Source organism: Symphodus melops (assembly GCF_947650265.1).
Source record: "Symphodus melops genome assembly, chromosome: 16".
Lineage (NCBI taxonomy): Eukaryota > Metazoa > Chordata > Actinopteri > Labriformes > Labridae > Symphodus > Symphodus melops.
Window position 1 is genome coordinate 17,098,571 of NC_136706.1, and position 16,764 is coordinate 17,115,334.

The 16,764-nt window shown below is 38.5% G+C and overlaps 1 protein-coding gene across 2 annotated transcripts in view; it reads left to right on the forward strand.

The window, feature by feature from the left end:
• The window catches only part of phf24 (PHD finger protein 24), a 31,430-nt gene extending 15,097 nt beyond the window's left edge, over window positions 1-16,333 (forward strand). The window contains exons 4-9 of one of the 2 annotated variants that reach the window (XM_079365193.1): window positions 1,542-1,727; window positions 6,432-6,510; window positions 7,420-7,622; window positions 8,278-8,438; window positions 13,822-13,899; window positions 14,855-16,333. In XM_079365193.1, coding sequence (XP_079221319.1) covers window positions 1,542-1,727; window positions 6,432-6,510; window positions 7,420-7,622; window positions 8,278-8,438; window positions 13,822-13,899; window positions 14,855-14,951 — 804 coding nt within the window. In that variant the 3' untranslated portion in view covers window positions 14,952-16,333. The remainder of the gene's footprint in view (window positions 1-1,541; window positions 1,728-6,431; window positions 6,511-7,419; window positions 7,623-8,277; window positions 8,439-13,821; window positions 13,900-14,854) is intronic. The other variant, XM_079365192.1, reaches the window with a different exon arrangement.
• Window positions 16,334-16,764: the final 431 nt, after the last annotated feature.

Here is a 16,764-nt window from a genome sequence, read left to right on the forward strand (position 1 = left end):
CACCTGAAATGAGCACCAAGAGAAGCTTGTCCAATTTTAAAACCAAAACACATTAAACCTATGACCTGCGTTTACGATCCAGACCATCTCCAAACATGGAAAAGGTATGTGTGTATGTGCCAGGTTTAGCCTCTGGCAGACCTGAAGTGATTTAACCCCTTATGACATTACGAGTAGACAATTAGACATAGATGTACCATTTTATGAGTTGTTGTCATGATCACTGGAAAGTTTGCTTGTAAAATCTTTTTCAAAAACGATGGCGCAGATGACAACATCTCTCCAAATTGGCCTTGGTTTATGAATGAGAGGATTTTCACACTGATGCTCATTTACATAGAAGAAGGAAGCCACATGTATTTTGCCTTAAATAACTGCGTAACAGCTCATTAAAATACATGTGAATAGCACTGCCACACAGAGATGTGTATATGCTTTTGCAGCCATTCAGGGATTCTATTCAATTTGCATGTGCTCTGTGAATTCGCCGTTGCCTTTTTGACTCACAAAAGCTACAGAGGCACAAAAGCTCCAGAGTCCTGTTGAGAATAAGGCCATGCAAATCTGTATAAAATATAACTCCCATTTCAACAAGTGATTTTAAGGGAACGTAGCTGAGAACTATCATGCACCTGAGGGCCAGAACACTCCCATTTTCATGAGTAAAAGCTGCTCGAATAGAACACATGCCAAATTTTAAGAGCACCTAAAATCAGTATGCTGTTCTACACACAGATACTGTGTAGACAGTGTGGCAGAGTAAAACTTTAAGCCTGGAGGGATTCCTTTTTAAGTCTTCTTTGTATGATAACTCCCAGCATGTTAGAGAGTTGATGAATGGACATGTCTGCCAGTTTTCGTCCGTATTGAAACACTGAGATTGCATTTGGAATGAGACTATGAAAACGGAAATTTAAATGCTTAAACTCAGCCATCAGGTCACAAGAGGTGGGCCATCACTCTCGGGTTAAGCTGTGACTTGGGAAATTAGACATGTTGGCTGAGATGTGTCTACAGCCTTAAAGCCTGTTCTTTGCTCCTGAAATAAAGATTAAAAAAAAAACACCAGCAAGGTATAAACTCACTGTGTTCATCTGTTTATCCAGCCAGGCATTCCACGTCATCTTCCCTGACTTGACTTCTGAGTGTACTGTGGCTGTAAATGGAGTCCACAGACAAGTTTATTAAATACAAACAATGACCACATGTCAGACAGAGGCTAATATACAGTTCTTTATCATAATATATATGGCAGAGATAATTTTATAATCTACCTAAAACCATGAGCAGTGAATATCACACCGACAATTTATACATTGTACAAAGCCCATCCCACCATCAAACCACACTCCTACGACTGATGCTTAATTCTTGCTTTCTGGCCTGTCATTCAGAGCTTTGATGGACAGGAGATCCAGCTCTGCTTGTTCGTCTGTGTGTTCTACCCAACCAAGATATTAAATCAAATTTTCAAAAAATAATCTACACATTATCTGATAGACAACTCCTGTTTTTTTTGTTGTTTTTTTTCCCTGCTCCAGCCACCGAGCGACGAGATGTGTGATGTGTGTGAGGTGTGGACGGCAGATGACCTGTATCCCTGCAGGATCTGCACTCGAGTGTTCCACGATGGCTGTCTGAGAGAGCTGGGCTATCTGCGTGCCGAGGCCCTGCAAGAGATGAGAGATACAGCCCACACTGTTACTGGATGGAGCTGCTACTATTGTGTAAGTCATCACAGCCGACTGCCAGCATATATGCAAAAAAACAAAATACACATAGGTTATGGTGTGAGACAAACACAAGTGTCACCTTTTTTGTCTTTATTTAATTCACCAAAGCTGATCTTGTTTTGACTTAAAAAAGAAGTCAGTTAATTTTTCCATTTGATAAAGTCTAAATGGCCACTTATGGCAGTAATGACTAAGTGCTGTTTAATCAAAGCAGTCACAGGGTTTTGACATCTGACTGACAGCAAGTAATGTTGACAGGTCAAGACTGTTCGCTAGCTACCTGTCAGGCAGAGCCATTTCCTTTTTCCTTTTTTAAACATCATCACATTATACAGAGAGGCGTATATAGCCACCACTTGTGAACATCCGTGCATTGACATGCAGAGAGAAAATTAACTATACAACAACCTATAGAAAATGTTTTCACAGCCAACATTGACATAGCAGGTGCATTTAATATCATTAAAAATTGCTGTTGTTTCCTTGCACTGACCGGGACGGTGAGAATTTCATAAACCATAGGCTACAAGCATCAACATTAAAATTGGTAACGTAAGTACTGTATTACTGTTTTCAGCAATGAAATCATGGATTTGTAGATCCAGTCTTTTGCATCAGGCAACTGTGATTGTTGAATGGTTTCACATAAAGACGTACAGCAGCCGTTTTTCTGCAAAACTGTGATGCTTTACAAAACTTAATAAATAAACAAATAAATTAGAACTCTTTCACAGACAGAAAAAAATAAAGCAAACACCTAGTGCCTCAGAAATTCAAGGCGGCGTGCCATGACTGATGCTTCTCTGCTGATCGCCACCTCATTGACACGTGACGAGATCTGCTTTAATTCAGACATAAAAAGCTGAAGAGGGCTTTTGCTTAAGGACTCTTCAGAGCAGAGTAGGTGCTTCTCTGTCATTCGCCAGCCCTGAGAGGCGAAATCACTTGCCAAATTTACACTTGGGGGATGGGGGCGTTTTCACACAATCTGAGGAAGGACACTGAAGGGTTCTCTGTCTCTGTCTGGCTCCTTCGGTGTGCGAGAGGAACGAGGGTGGAATGGGACGACTCAGTGAGGGGGAGAGAAAATCTTTTTTTTTATTTAACCTTTATTTATCCAGGAAAAGTCCAATTGAGGTTAAAAACCTATTTTTCAAGTGAGTCCTGCATTTTTTTTTTTTTGGTGGCGGGGGGGGGGGGGGGGGGGGTGTCACAGTTACAAATCCCCCCTTCTGTGTATCTGACATTTCATTTCACACATGCATTGGAGACTGCTGCTGCCAGAAGGACCGAGTTCCCTTGAATATAGATTTACAGTCAACCCTTAAAGTAGATGGCTCCATGTATGACTCAATAGCATCCAGTCAAACACAGGAGAAGGTTCATGAAGTGTCACCCTTCTTCAGAGCAAATCACATCTATGCTCCATGCTAACTGGTAGCAATCCTAAGGGCTACATTCCCGGGGTCATGCCAAGTTCAAAGTTGAGTAGTCCCTTCAAAGAGCGACATGGAGCAAATGATTCATCGATTTAAGATCTTTTTACGTCTGCCATGCAAGTTCAATACTTCTGCTTTTAGTCTATCTGCTTTTTAGTGGCAGATTTCTCAGGGAATGAACAGGAGATGTTGATAGTGGCACTATAGGCACATTTGCAGATAACAGGAACTTAAAGCTACATTGAAGCTGTTTTTGTGTTGCTGAAGGACCCTTAATCTAATCTCTACTGTGCTGTATTTTCATTTACATTTATTTTCTTATTAGAATTTATCAATTTACTTCTTTAAATGTTGGGTTGATGGCGTGGTGCACGCTCAGCTTGGTTTTACCTGGTACAATGACAAGACAGATATTCTATTCTTTGGTTTATGTTACCTTATAAGTCATGCTGATCACATCGACTTGAATCAGTTTTGAAAATATTAAAAAACAAATCCTAAAGTCTAAATTTGGCTCATCTGTTTGAACATGATCTACGATGTCATCTTTCTGAAAGGAGACTTGACTGAAGTATGTATTTTTGCATGCAGCATAATCAAGATTAGAATGAGCTATTATTATACTTATTCCCAAAGGGGCCTGTGAAGTCACTAAGAACTAATCTTCAGATGCTCTTTTTTAGGTGTTGTATAAACTCTTCATTCTCTTTGAAGGCTGCTCATATTTGACACGAGAATGTGCAGTAATTATAGCATCCGTAGCATAAGGATTGTTTCGTTGCTTTGTGGGAGTTTTTACAAAGCTTATGATCGATGAACCTGATTTTGCAGATGTCACATGCACAGAACACGTGTCTAGCATAGCGCAATGAAGAGAGCACGTTCCAGTATGATTATTCTTTTGTGCTTCACCATGACTATCTCACATTGACAGTCATGTATGGATACTTTCTGAATTCCTGTGAAAATGTAATTTAATGGCGATGCCGCACATTTAGAAAAACACCTAAACATATTATCAACTACACGATAGGAGAGATAGTATGGAGTGGTAAAGTGGATATTTTGAAAATATAATTCAACTAGTTGATAAATGGAAGACAAGCATTAACCACGCTATGAGACATGTGCTGCATTGAAGATAATGATGTAGCCTATTGTGTATTGCAGAAACACAGACACGCACTTACTATTTCAGGGCTATTATCATAAAGATACATTGCAGACAATAAAGGTTACAAATATACAACAGATACAGAGACATCAGAGATGCAACAGCTCGATTTTATGTACTGTTTCTTTATGAACTGCCTTTGCTTTCTTGAATTGTATCCATGCAGGTCTTTTAAACAAATCTCTGTGATTGAACAACTGCAGGGAGCAGATACAAGAGGGCCAGTACGGCTACAGTATGTGGAAGAAAGCATGCAGGTTTCTTTAATGTGAAAGCCTTCTGTTGGCTGCTCTGTGGCGATAGCTTTCACTCTGCTTCGGCATTTTATAATAACAGTTCCACTCTGTTAAAATGATCCATTTCAAAATTGTAACAAGGACACAACAGCGTTCCAAATTGATCCCTAAATTTCTACTATTTGGGGGTGATGACAGGACACAAGTCTGTTTAATTCAGTCGAGTTCTTTTTCCATTTCTATTCCACACTGTGTAGGTTAATGCTGGATTATTCAGTGCACAAATTAATAAATTAATAAGGAAGGAAATGATAATGATACAATCCTATTCCTGTTTCCATAAGGATGCTCCAGAATATATCAAGTTAGGCAAGCACTTGCAGATATTAGCTGAAAGGACTGAATAATCTTCACATATACAGTAGTTCTTTTCATCTATAAATGCTGCAGACAGTAGTAAGGCAGTTACTCTGATCTTGATGACAGGTTGGCGTAATGCTGAAGGACATTATGCAGCTTGTTAGCACACATGTTTGCCTCCCAGTGTCTCATATATTGAGGGAATGTTCCCTGTTTGTTAACAGATGAATCAAACTTTTCTGCAGAGAAAAAGCTGTGGAGTTCAGTTAGGGGCACTACTGTACGTAGCGAGAGCTAGACTAAGAAGTGTCTCTATGAACTCCAAGAATAAAATAGAAGCACCAGCAATCATTGTATTTGTCTCCTCTGTTTCAGGTTTTCCAAAAAATTCCAAATAATGCTAATTTAAAATGAGCTCAACCTTGTGTCAACTTTGACATATGAGTTTACTATTCTTTTCTTTATCACCAATTTCAATAGGGTTTTTTCATGTGCTTCCAAATATAGGGTTTCATTTGGATTTGATAAAGTTCATAGATTAAAGGAGCAACATGTAACTCTAGCACGGGATTGAAAATATGTACTACAGTCCAAATTCAAAACATTGGAGGGTCCTGCCCCCTCCTCTCAAGAGTCGATATTTATGGAGTTTGCCATGTCACGGACACAGAAGATTCAGTTTAAAGCTATAGCTCTGCATCTGTCTGGAAACCTGTCTCTGCTTTCTAACCACTCTTAATTTGTCAAAAGCATCTCCAATAGTTATCCTGGTTTTACCTTGTTTCTGTGTGATGACAGTGTGGAGGTCCCTTGGAACCGTTTAGATTCTCTGGTTATAAAAAAGGCTGACACTTGCAGCTGTTATTTTAGAGTTTAGTTGTGTGGATATATTAGGAAACTCACACTATTTATCTGATGAATAGTGAACAAATTATATAGAAATAAACAACCTTTGTGTCTCCTGTAATTTGTATTGCCTTAGGATTTGTCGATGTATGTGCCCTGCAGACAGAAATGTTTATATGACATGTATGTATTTCATATGAACTTGTGTGTGTGTCTATGTATTTTTTATTTTATGCAAGCAGGGTCTGTTTTTTTTTTTTTTTTTAAATTAATTTCTGTCCCATTATATGGACTTTGATAAATTAACAAGCCTCATGGTACGCTGTACTTAAATGTTTTAATTGAAATGAATTGAAAAACACCCTTTTTCTGTCTTCCTTTGACTAATTATATTTCATAATTGTACAACTATGAAAAGAGAGTGGGATCTAACTGCATTTTATGAAAATCACCTTGGACACAGTGTCGTCCACGAAATGGATTTGTGATCTAAAAACTAATTAGGGACATTATCTGAACAATTAGTGCACTCTCATTTAATAAACATAAAGTAATATGTCACTTGACTTTAGAGAAATTGTGTGAGGTGGAAATATTTATCAAATGTAATTTTTCTGCCCTCATTTCACCCTTTTATGTACAGGACAATCTGAATCTACTTCTCACAGAGGAGGAGATGTACAGCCTGTTGGAGAGCTTCAAACAGTGCAAGATTATTCCAGGTGAGTCAAGGTTAGAAAATACATTTTGATTAAGTGTGCCGAAAGGTGGTTAGACATAGCTGCGCTTTGTATTAAGTGTAATTTTGTTAATGTTAACCTGATGTTAACATACTAACACAAATTTACATGGTAAGCATTCCATCGGTTATGTTAGCATCGTCCTTTAAAGCCTCTTAGCATACTGTTAGCATTTAGCTCAAACTGCGATGCTAAAACACTGACTGTACAGCTCCATGGCTGTGGACTGTTTGTCTTTTTTTTCTCTATCCATAAGCCTTACTTAGCCTCATATTGTTTCTTCTTCACTTAACCTTAATCTCAAATTCCCTCATGCATAAACACCTGGTGGCACAATACTTGGAAAATGCTGACTACACCCCCTCCCTTTTTTGAGTCAGTCTGTATGAATTTCTGACTCAAACAGTTTGTGTCCCATTCCTGTTTTTCCTTCTTCCACTATCCTGCACATATCCGTACTGTACATCTGTTTCCACCATGTTCTGATTGAGTTGTGAGGGGACCAATGTTCTCTTGAATATTATCTTTCTTTTGGTAAGCATTAAGCATTTGCAATCATCTACTTTCTACACAAAACACAGTCTATCATACCTATGAACTTCCAGTGCCACAGTTGGCAGAGGAAACAATGGCCAGAAATATACTAAGCACACAGAGTAGTTTACAGTATACATATGTTTGCTCCCTTGTATTTTTGTATCACATTGCCCAATGAGAGTTGTTATGTTATTTCATCCAAGTGTGTGGTATTATTCTGCTGTTGGATTAAATACAATCAGTGGGAGGTGGTCTTGCCTTCGCAGAGGATGAGTCATCGTAAGTTAATTATAACAGGAAAACTACTTGAAACTAATCAGGTCTGATGGGATGAATTGTTCCTTGCTGCTGTAGAGTCATGCCTGGTGTCCGATGAGCTGCTGCAGTACCGCCACTTTGCATCCAAACAGCTATTCGATAAGGACCTGACTGATGAGCAGGAAGAGGAAGTCTTGTCCCAGTTTGCAGCACTGGACCCCGAGAAGAAGGGTCACATTGAGTGGTCCGACTTCCTCTACTTTGAGTCCCTTGCAATACTGAGGAAGTTACGCACAGAGGTACAGTACAGTGTAAGAATGAACCATGACCTACAGCTGAAAATGATATCTGTTTTTTTCACATTTTACATCATTTGTTGGTTTTCTTCCACAGATCTTTCAAATCAAAATGTGCTGATTTTCGACTGTCTAAAATATTAATAATATGAAGACATACATCTTTCTTTTATTCTTTCATTAGTTGTGAAGATACAACACATACAGTACATAGACCAGGAATACTTATAATTTACAATCAGAATCCAAAGGACATACACTAACATAGAGACTCTAGAGACCCCACCCCAGCAGTTGGGGGGGGGGGGGGGGGGGGGGGGGGTTGGTGCTTTACTGAAGTGCAGCTTGTACAGTCCATGGAAAAGAACTGGCACTTCTCAAGCAATCTACTCAAATTTCATATTTTGGTCGGTACTGGGACTTAAACCAGCAACTCTGTGCTAGTGGCACCCCAAAAACTAGAATATAAGACCTGTGGTTAAATGATTAAGAATTATTTAAGCCAAGGAAATGTTCCCTATAAGTACAATTTCCAGGTCCCTAAAAATAACAGCAATGAAAATCATGAAAGAGGATAGCAATTCATTGGAAATGAAAGACGTATTTGCAGTCAACTTTTTCTACAAAAAACACTCTGTTTTGATATCATTTGCCCCAGAACTCACTCGTGCGTCTGTTGACTGCCAAGGAGAGAGACACTGCACGGTCAGTGTTCAAGGGCCTGGATAAAGATGGAGTGATCACAAGGGCAGAATGCCGCCAGGCCCAGCAGTCCTGGTTCCACAAGCTCAACAAAGACTCGCAGTCTTGCAATGTGAGGTAAGCACACCAAAGGAGAGCCATCATACACTAAGAAATACACAACTCAAACTTAGTGTCAAGACTTTCACTATACAGAGGTTCTATGTCTCGACCAAGATTTAAAGGGGATATCTATGTACAAGTCTTGCAGCATTTTGAGGAGTCAGGAGCTCATAAGTATGCATCTGCAGCTGGCAGAGGAAAAAAGGTTTTTTTCTGCTTAGGGAATAGAGACATTGGGAAGAGCGACTGGTAGCAAAAAACAAGCTTCTTTTCCCATTACATTTTCTTTTTCTGGTTAAAAATTATAAAGCAAAAGTGTCAATTTTCATTGCTTTGCAGATCACACTTTGCTGTACTTGCCTTGTATATCAAATGCTATTACGTTCAAAAAGTATTCTGTGTCATCAGCATCCATCTTAGTCGAAAGAAAACTACTCACGCCGTCATACACAGGCGTATTGGCTCCAACTCTTCAAGAGCCAATTAAGTAATGAAGTCTAAGTTATTTTGTTAAGATCTTCTCTGCTGCCTGATTAAGTTAAAGCACCACTCAGTGATTGAGTTACAGGTCCACTTTTTCATTTATAGGGATGCTGAACTGTGGTTTCAAACGGAACTTTGAAACATGAGAACTGTCTCATAGGACATGGAATGATTCTTACCAACATAAGGCCTATGTAGTAGAAATACAGTAAGACTTAATAAGAGATGTCGATATCCAAATTTAAAGACTCTTCTTCTTCTCAGAAATGTTTTCATTCTAAAACATTTCTTAAACACCAGAGTAATTGTAGTAAACACAGTTATGGCCCTGTTTGTTGGAATAATAATAAAAAAAAAAAAACAATAGAATTTGCTTCTGCTGTTGAATATCAATAATTATAACCAGAATTTTTCACCTCCTTTATTACCTATTCACCCAATAACTTTACTGTTGTGATTATCTCTCATAGCTGTCATTGCTTTTTTTTTTTTTTTAGCTTGTGCAAATTAGACAGCTTTGCAGCATGAAACTCTAAAAAGCACTGCACACTTCCTGCTTTGCTTCAAATAGCAGAGACATGATAAAGTGTTTATCATGTAAAAAAGTGCTATTTCCCTGCCGTGTAAGAGAACAAAATGAAGAACTGAAAGAAAGTAAATAATGGACTTGCTCTTCAGTTACTTAAACATCTTGATCTTGAAAGAGTAGAGTTGTTGCATGTCTAATGATTGTTTATCACTTTGCTATAAATGGCATGTTGATAAATGTGCAGCCCATTTATGTTGTAAATCTACACCGACAGACTCTCTTCAAGGAGACGAGGTTTTAAATCACGACCGGAGCCAATCAGCTAATTGTACTTTCCCGATGTGCATTTTAGAAAATGTGAACTGGGAGTCAATAAGGCATCCATTTACTAGTTTTTGCTGTATCACCCCAATAAAGTCAATCTTGCGTCAACATGAATGAGCTGTAAAATGTGAAACATTGTGTAACATTTGCAGAAGGGCAGGGCTCAAGCTGTTGCTGCTGTCTGTAAAAATAAAAAATAAATGAAACAAGGAAAGCTTCTTTAAGATTTGGAGATTGAGGAACATGGTTTGGTTGTAGCATGTTGTTATACCTAGAGCCTGATTATAAGACAACCCTTCTTTTTTAAAGACTTTTTTTCTAGAATATAGAATCAAATCCTTGCCTCCATCTTTTTGCCTACTATTTAGCCACTTTGTTCCCCTAGTACTGCTGCAGCTTTGAGGAACAGCTAACCTCAGTCATGAGCGGCACACTCACTTTTCAGATAAGTGGGGCGTACTCGTATGAACGTATATTTACATTTAAAAGTGAAGACCCAGAATGAAAGATGATTGTACTTTTTTCAGGTGTATTTAAAGGAAAAAATAACATCTCACATTCTGTTCAATTAAGGGCAATCTTGCTTCTAAGACAATAAAAGGATAGACAGCAATTTATGATTCAAATAAGGAAATAAACAGAATTACTACAAGTATGCACAGATTTTACTATGAACATGAGTCAGGCATGAACCCCTGGAAAGTTCAGGGTTAAACCAACCATTTTTTCCTTAAGGTTTTTTGAGCTGGTGTTAGCATTCAGTTAAATATTAAATATATCCCAGTGTGCCAAATCACAACCATAGCTATGACTCTTAAGGTATCTGTTTCAACTAATATATTTCAAGGTCGTGTAGCACAACCCAGATACATTTTTGAAGCTCTTTTTTATCGACACATTGATTTGGACATTGAGTTTCTCTGATTATAATAACACTCTGGGGCATGTCTGTAAAAAGAAAATGCTAATGCTGCACACTGTCTAACATGTTGCTTGAGTTACTTAAAGTGCTCTTGAAATAAAAAAATAATGTTGCTGGTTTTATTGCAGAGTTCCTGTATTAAATTTAATTTATCTGCCAACTATACGTCAATGAAGCATTTTTGGAGTAATTGCATCCAAATAACCACATTTTCTCTTCCTGTAAAAGTTTATAAATGTCTGATGACTGCACTCAGGTGCGAATCAAAAAGCTTCAATCAAATCCAATCGAATTCATCCCAACATTATGTCCTGCCTTCTCTTTCATGATCGGTCCGAACTCCTATCATGAGGCAGCTACTGTGCATGCTCTCAAAGTTTTGTTTCATGGTTACTTCACATTTTTAAATTTGGAAAATCAATGGAAGAATGAAGGGCAGTGGGTCTGCAGGAAGAATGCAATGAAACAAACAGTGAAACACAGAACGACTTTATACCTGTGTGTTGCTGTGTGTCTTTCAAATGAACCTTGAGTCTTCCAATAAAGAAATTAATTAATTATAATTATACAACAATCCTCCCTTTATTACCTCAAATATGAGTTAGTAATGCCTACAAGAGCTATTTTAAAAGAACTGAAAAAAAGGTTCTTCTGCTCACAGGAAATGCACAAAAATGTTACGTTTTCAAGGATGTCTTTGGCACTTCCACTCGTGTATCAGGCACTTAGTTATTGTCAGTTTGTGCTTGGTGAGACAGAAGTCTTGCAGTGGCTGTATTGTCAGACATGAGACTGATGATGTTGATTGCTTTGCTTGAAAATCTATTGAACTGTTCTTTTTCTTTTGTATTGTTTTTTTTTATTTTGTTGGAGGCTCCTCAGGTAGTCTGTGTTTTCAGATCAATCAGTGTTAAACAACAAAAATTGCTACCGGGTATAGACACAAAATAGCTTCAACCTTTGTACAGTGCAGGGCAATCTAATACAACAACTCTGCATCAAACACACTGTGTGTGTTTTCTTTTTTTTTTTTTACACTGGATCAAAGGAGACACTTTATAACGCAATCTGGTGAAACTTCAACACAAAGAATAGCCTGGCCGTACAGATGAATCGACTCCTCTTTGATAAAATCGGAATAAAATCCAAAACCTAACAACCATCAGAGAGCTGTTTTCCTTCATGCTCTTTGTGCTGGATTTCACCGCACAGCTGTTGTTTTCATGTGTTTCATCCTGTTGCATCGATTCTAAACATTATACAAGCAGAATTTAACAACGACTGAGAGGCTAATAAATAAATAAGACCTCACTGCAGTGCACACTTATCACTTTTACACTCCCATACAAACCTCCTCAGAGTGATCATGAAAGGGAAATAAACTCTGATTGACTCTAAGGTTGTATGTAAATGTGCTCACTGTGTATTGGCTGAATATGTGTTCAGATCCTCATTCTGAAACACAAATACTGAGTGAATTTTGTGCTTTCAAAATGTTGGTCGACACTACTTTTCACTACTGTTATGGTGTTTGTTTCTTATACAGTACGTGTGCACGTGTTTCATTACTGCTTATAAACTCCTCTGCTGTGAAATCTCACCTGCTCTCACCTGCTCTACCATATCATTCCTCTCATCCATCCAACACATGGCATTCCCCACAGACTCATGGGACTCTGCTCTCCTATTAATTGTGGGTGAGTGTGACTCTGCACTGCATGGCGTCTCTCCTTTTTCCTCGAATTAACATCACCTGGCATGCTGCAGTCCTCAAGTATTCTCAGACAACCTCTCAATTTTGATTTCATGCGGCGTATACGTAGCACTTCCTCTTGAAAAGCAAGGAGCCCTCTTAACCCCACACTGGAGCTGCTTCATCATGTAGCAATGAAGGGTGCATGCATCACTGAATTTCGGTTTATGAGGTGAATGGGAGACCTATATATTATCAGGTCTTGCTGTTCTGAGGCATGAATAAAGATTCTGGCTGGCCTCTCATTATAGGGATTAAACGAAAGCCTTTTTGTTCTCTTCAGGGAAGCTCCTCTGAAAAGCCCATTTATCACTTTAAGAGGATGCAACAGGGCAGAAGGTTGAGAGTGTTCACACTGTGCTGATAAGGTCCACAATTAATGCCATAATACAGTACAGCCTCACTCAAGCTCTTAAAAAAAGCAAATGTCAAATTAGTGGAAGAAAACTCCTCTTTGATCGCTGAATCATAGACATTCACCAACCACAGTGTGAGAGTGAAATGAAGCTTTAAATGTGCCATCATGCAAAAGGTTCAAATCAGGAAGCGCATAAGGTGCACTCGTCTGCTGCCTCCATTACTGCACTGGCAGTTGGGAACTGAAAATAATTAAAGAGAAGTTGAAATATGATGCTTGGGAGATGTTTGGGTTAATCACTGTTGGCAGTCGCCAACCGTCTGTAGGACTGTGAAGGAAAAAAGGATATGGAGGTAAAAACACATTGTGTTTTGTGCAATATGATCTTCATGGAGATTATGGTCGAACACACTCTTCAGTGTAGCTAATCGCATCAAATAATGAAGAAATTCATATAAACTTGTGGTTTAAAACAATAGTTTCCTCACCTGATTTTCATTCCCACCTTGACTTAAGGAAATGCTGAGACAAAGGAATACAGGAAACAAATTTAGCATCAGTTCAAGCATTTGCATTGATAATAATCTCCTTTTTTTTGTATAAGGTTAACATGTATTTGATCCAATACACGTGTTCTTACCAAAACACCTTTCCGTGATTTTATTTAAAATGTGCAAATCTAAGTTTGAGTTCTTGAGCCACCCCAAGATATTTGGCTCCCCCACAGGGCCACTTGCGATAAATAGTTAAGATAATCAAACTCTTAAAATTACTTTTGATTTTGGACAGATGCATACTTTAATAAAACCTAAAACGCATTGTGCACTAACATTTTGATAGTGAAACTTATAGAGAGCCAAGCTAGCAAGAGATTGGCTTGACATTTTCCTTATGACAAGAAACAAAAAAACATAATTGGTTTCCCTTTTTTGGTCCAATAAATGCATTGACCCTTCGTTGATTGTTGTTGTAGCCAAATATCTCACTTGTCCTTTTCTGTGTTTTTAATTTTATGTCCCCTTGTTGCAGTATAAGTCATGTTGGCCCCATTTGTGAGAGCAGTCCTGCCAGCTCTGGAAGTGAACGGAGCAAGACCGATGACAGCAGGTTTGTCCTCTCTTTATTTCGTTCATCCCTCATTTTGGGGCAACATGTAATTTTACAGTACCTGAGTGTAAAACCGCCTTGCAATAAAGAGCAATTGGTTAAGACTCTCTTTGCCAGCAGCCTCCTATCAGTATTCCCCCTGTTTAAAAGACGTTTCCCCTGGACCAGCCTCCTGTCACCTGACAGTTCTTCATTGTGCAAAAGCAGTAAATATTTCATTGGCAGCCACTATTGACTACATTTCAAGTTTAGCATTGCAATAAAACTCCAGCATTGACATCTTCTTTGCCCCTGCAGATGACCTGAAACTCACTTTTCTATTTTTAGCCAAATAGTGGAGACAAATCCTCTTTGGCATATCATTACTTCTGAGACTTTACTTCATGCCCTATTACAAGAATTTCCAATAATTGATGCTAATGCCCCAGCACTACAGTCAGCCATCCACAGGGAACCACAATTACAGAAAGCTACACAAGAGAGTCTTATTATTGTAAGTTGAATACTAATTAGCATTAACATGCTTTGAAATAGGCCAGCAATAGTAAACAGTAACGTTTGTTGTTTGTTACATTTTTCAGCCTTTGATAAATACACATATCTGGGGGGGGGGGAGTAAGGTATACACAATTAACTCGTATTATTCAGCTGCAGTTTTTATTGTCATTTAGGAACAAGTCACAAAGGGCCAACTGTGGCTCATTGATGAATTTTTAATGGTGTATTCAACACAATAGAGCTCTAACCCACAGAGGAATAGCCCATAGAAGGCTTAGGCATAGAAGAAAAAATATAGAAAAACTTCAAACTGTTGTTAAACAAGTCATAGCCTTTCCTTTTTAATATTTTTTTGTGTTTTATTGTCCTCACTTTACAACCTTGTCCCTATCCTTTTTTAAGTCAATTGCCAAAAGTGTTTTTCACTTGCAAGTAAAAACTTCTTTATATTCGACAGGCCAGTGACCTGGGCAGACTTTTTAAGGGAGAGCGCCATCTATATTGTGGCTGCGAGGCCCAATAGTTCTGCCATGCACATCCGTCTGCCTCTATAGTCCAGGAGCCTCTACTACACCCAGCAGAGAGAAGGAGAGAGATAGAGGGTGAGCCCTATACAGTCTACAGAAGAGTGGAGGAAGGTATACGTGATTGCACGGTGACGTAGTGACGGCAACTGAAGGAACCGGATGAAGCACTGAGAGACAGCAGATCAAGCCATCGACAGAATCTCTCCTCCTCTGCGTTACCTAAAAACCCACAACACTTACAACACACACACACACACACACACACACACACACACACACACACGCTGACTGACACGCAAGTGACAGCAGCTGTCACAGGACCAAACTCGAAATCTGACGACTTCCAACAAACACGAGAGAGATAGGAAGCAAAGGAAGACAACCACCTACTCATGAATAGTCAGTCAGTTTGAAGAGTTTTGAGAACAAAAATCATGCACACGATCAGACAAATTGAAACTCTGTATTTTCAGTAACAACAAATACTGCACTCTGTGCCCCTCTGACTTCATTACACACCTCTCTATATGGGTACATTCATGTGGCACTTTATTATTTCCAGCATTCATTCCTTTTGGCCTCATCTTGTCTTAATTATAATTACATGCTGCTGTAATGGGATTGTGTTATTTGCATTCTAAGTGGTTATTCACACTACACAGAGGCACATGTAAAGTCATTATTTGTACTGTTTGAAACATGGATAGGCTTTCGGGAGGAGATGAACCCTGCAGCTGCCATTATCAGAGCATATACCAAACAGGAATGAAAGCTGTCCGCGTACATATTATAAGAACTGCAATTCATCCTAGTATAAATTATCCTAATGCATTAAAAGCAGTATGTATTCCTGTATCCACTGATATATTCCTTTCTTCCCATTCTCATTTAAGAATATGTGTTCCTCTAAAGTACTAACTGTAAGAAGGGATGTGAAGTGAATGTTAATGAAAGCTAACCCATTAATCGATGTGTGTATATATACTGCCATATAGTACATTTTGTCCCTGTTGTACTCAGAGCTGCACATAGACAAGGTGGAAACATCCACCCTCTGGTTCTGGTGTCATTATTTGCACTGAGGGAATGAGCTGTAGATGGACATAATCACTTTAATGATATACTGAAGGGCAGTGGACAATGTGGTGCAAACACATGCCTTTTGTTGATATATACTGAAGCACTGTTTAAGAATTGTGACTGGAAGTCTATACAAGTGAAAGGCACATCACCTGCTCATAGAATCACTGGAAGCATACTGTAACAGCTGATGAGTTGTATTGAAGGCTCCGCCATGATGTGTATGAATGATGTTCATGACATGTTTGATGATGGTCTGAAGGATATGTCACAGTGCTGAAATAAATGCATGGCATTTACTCTCCTTCAAGAGAATTGTGTTGTGTGTTATTTCTCCTTTCATTGTTTTTTCTAATTCAACTGACAATCAACAAATAAACAAATTCATTTCAAGGTTTAAACATTCAGTCGCTATGTTCAATATGGTTGAAATAAATCCCAAAAGGCAATAATTATATGAATATATCTGTGTTATATAGACAGAATGAGAAAAATATTTGAAAATGTATGAAAACTGGCATATACAATGATTTAATTGAGATTGATGGTAAAAATGATCATCCACTTTCTCAGTGATTTATTAAGGTAACCTGAGTAGCTTCATTGCATTTAAAGAGACACACCAAAACGAAGTGTCCTGAGAGATGTGGTTCATAAAGGGTCACAAACCTCCTCTGGTTCTTTATTCATGCTATATTTTGATCAACGCACAGCACAGATGTGTCATTTAGACCACAGGGTGACTGTTTGAAAAGGTGGA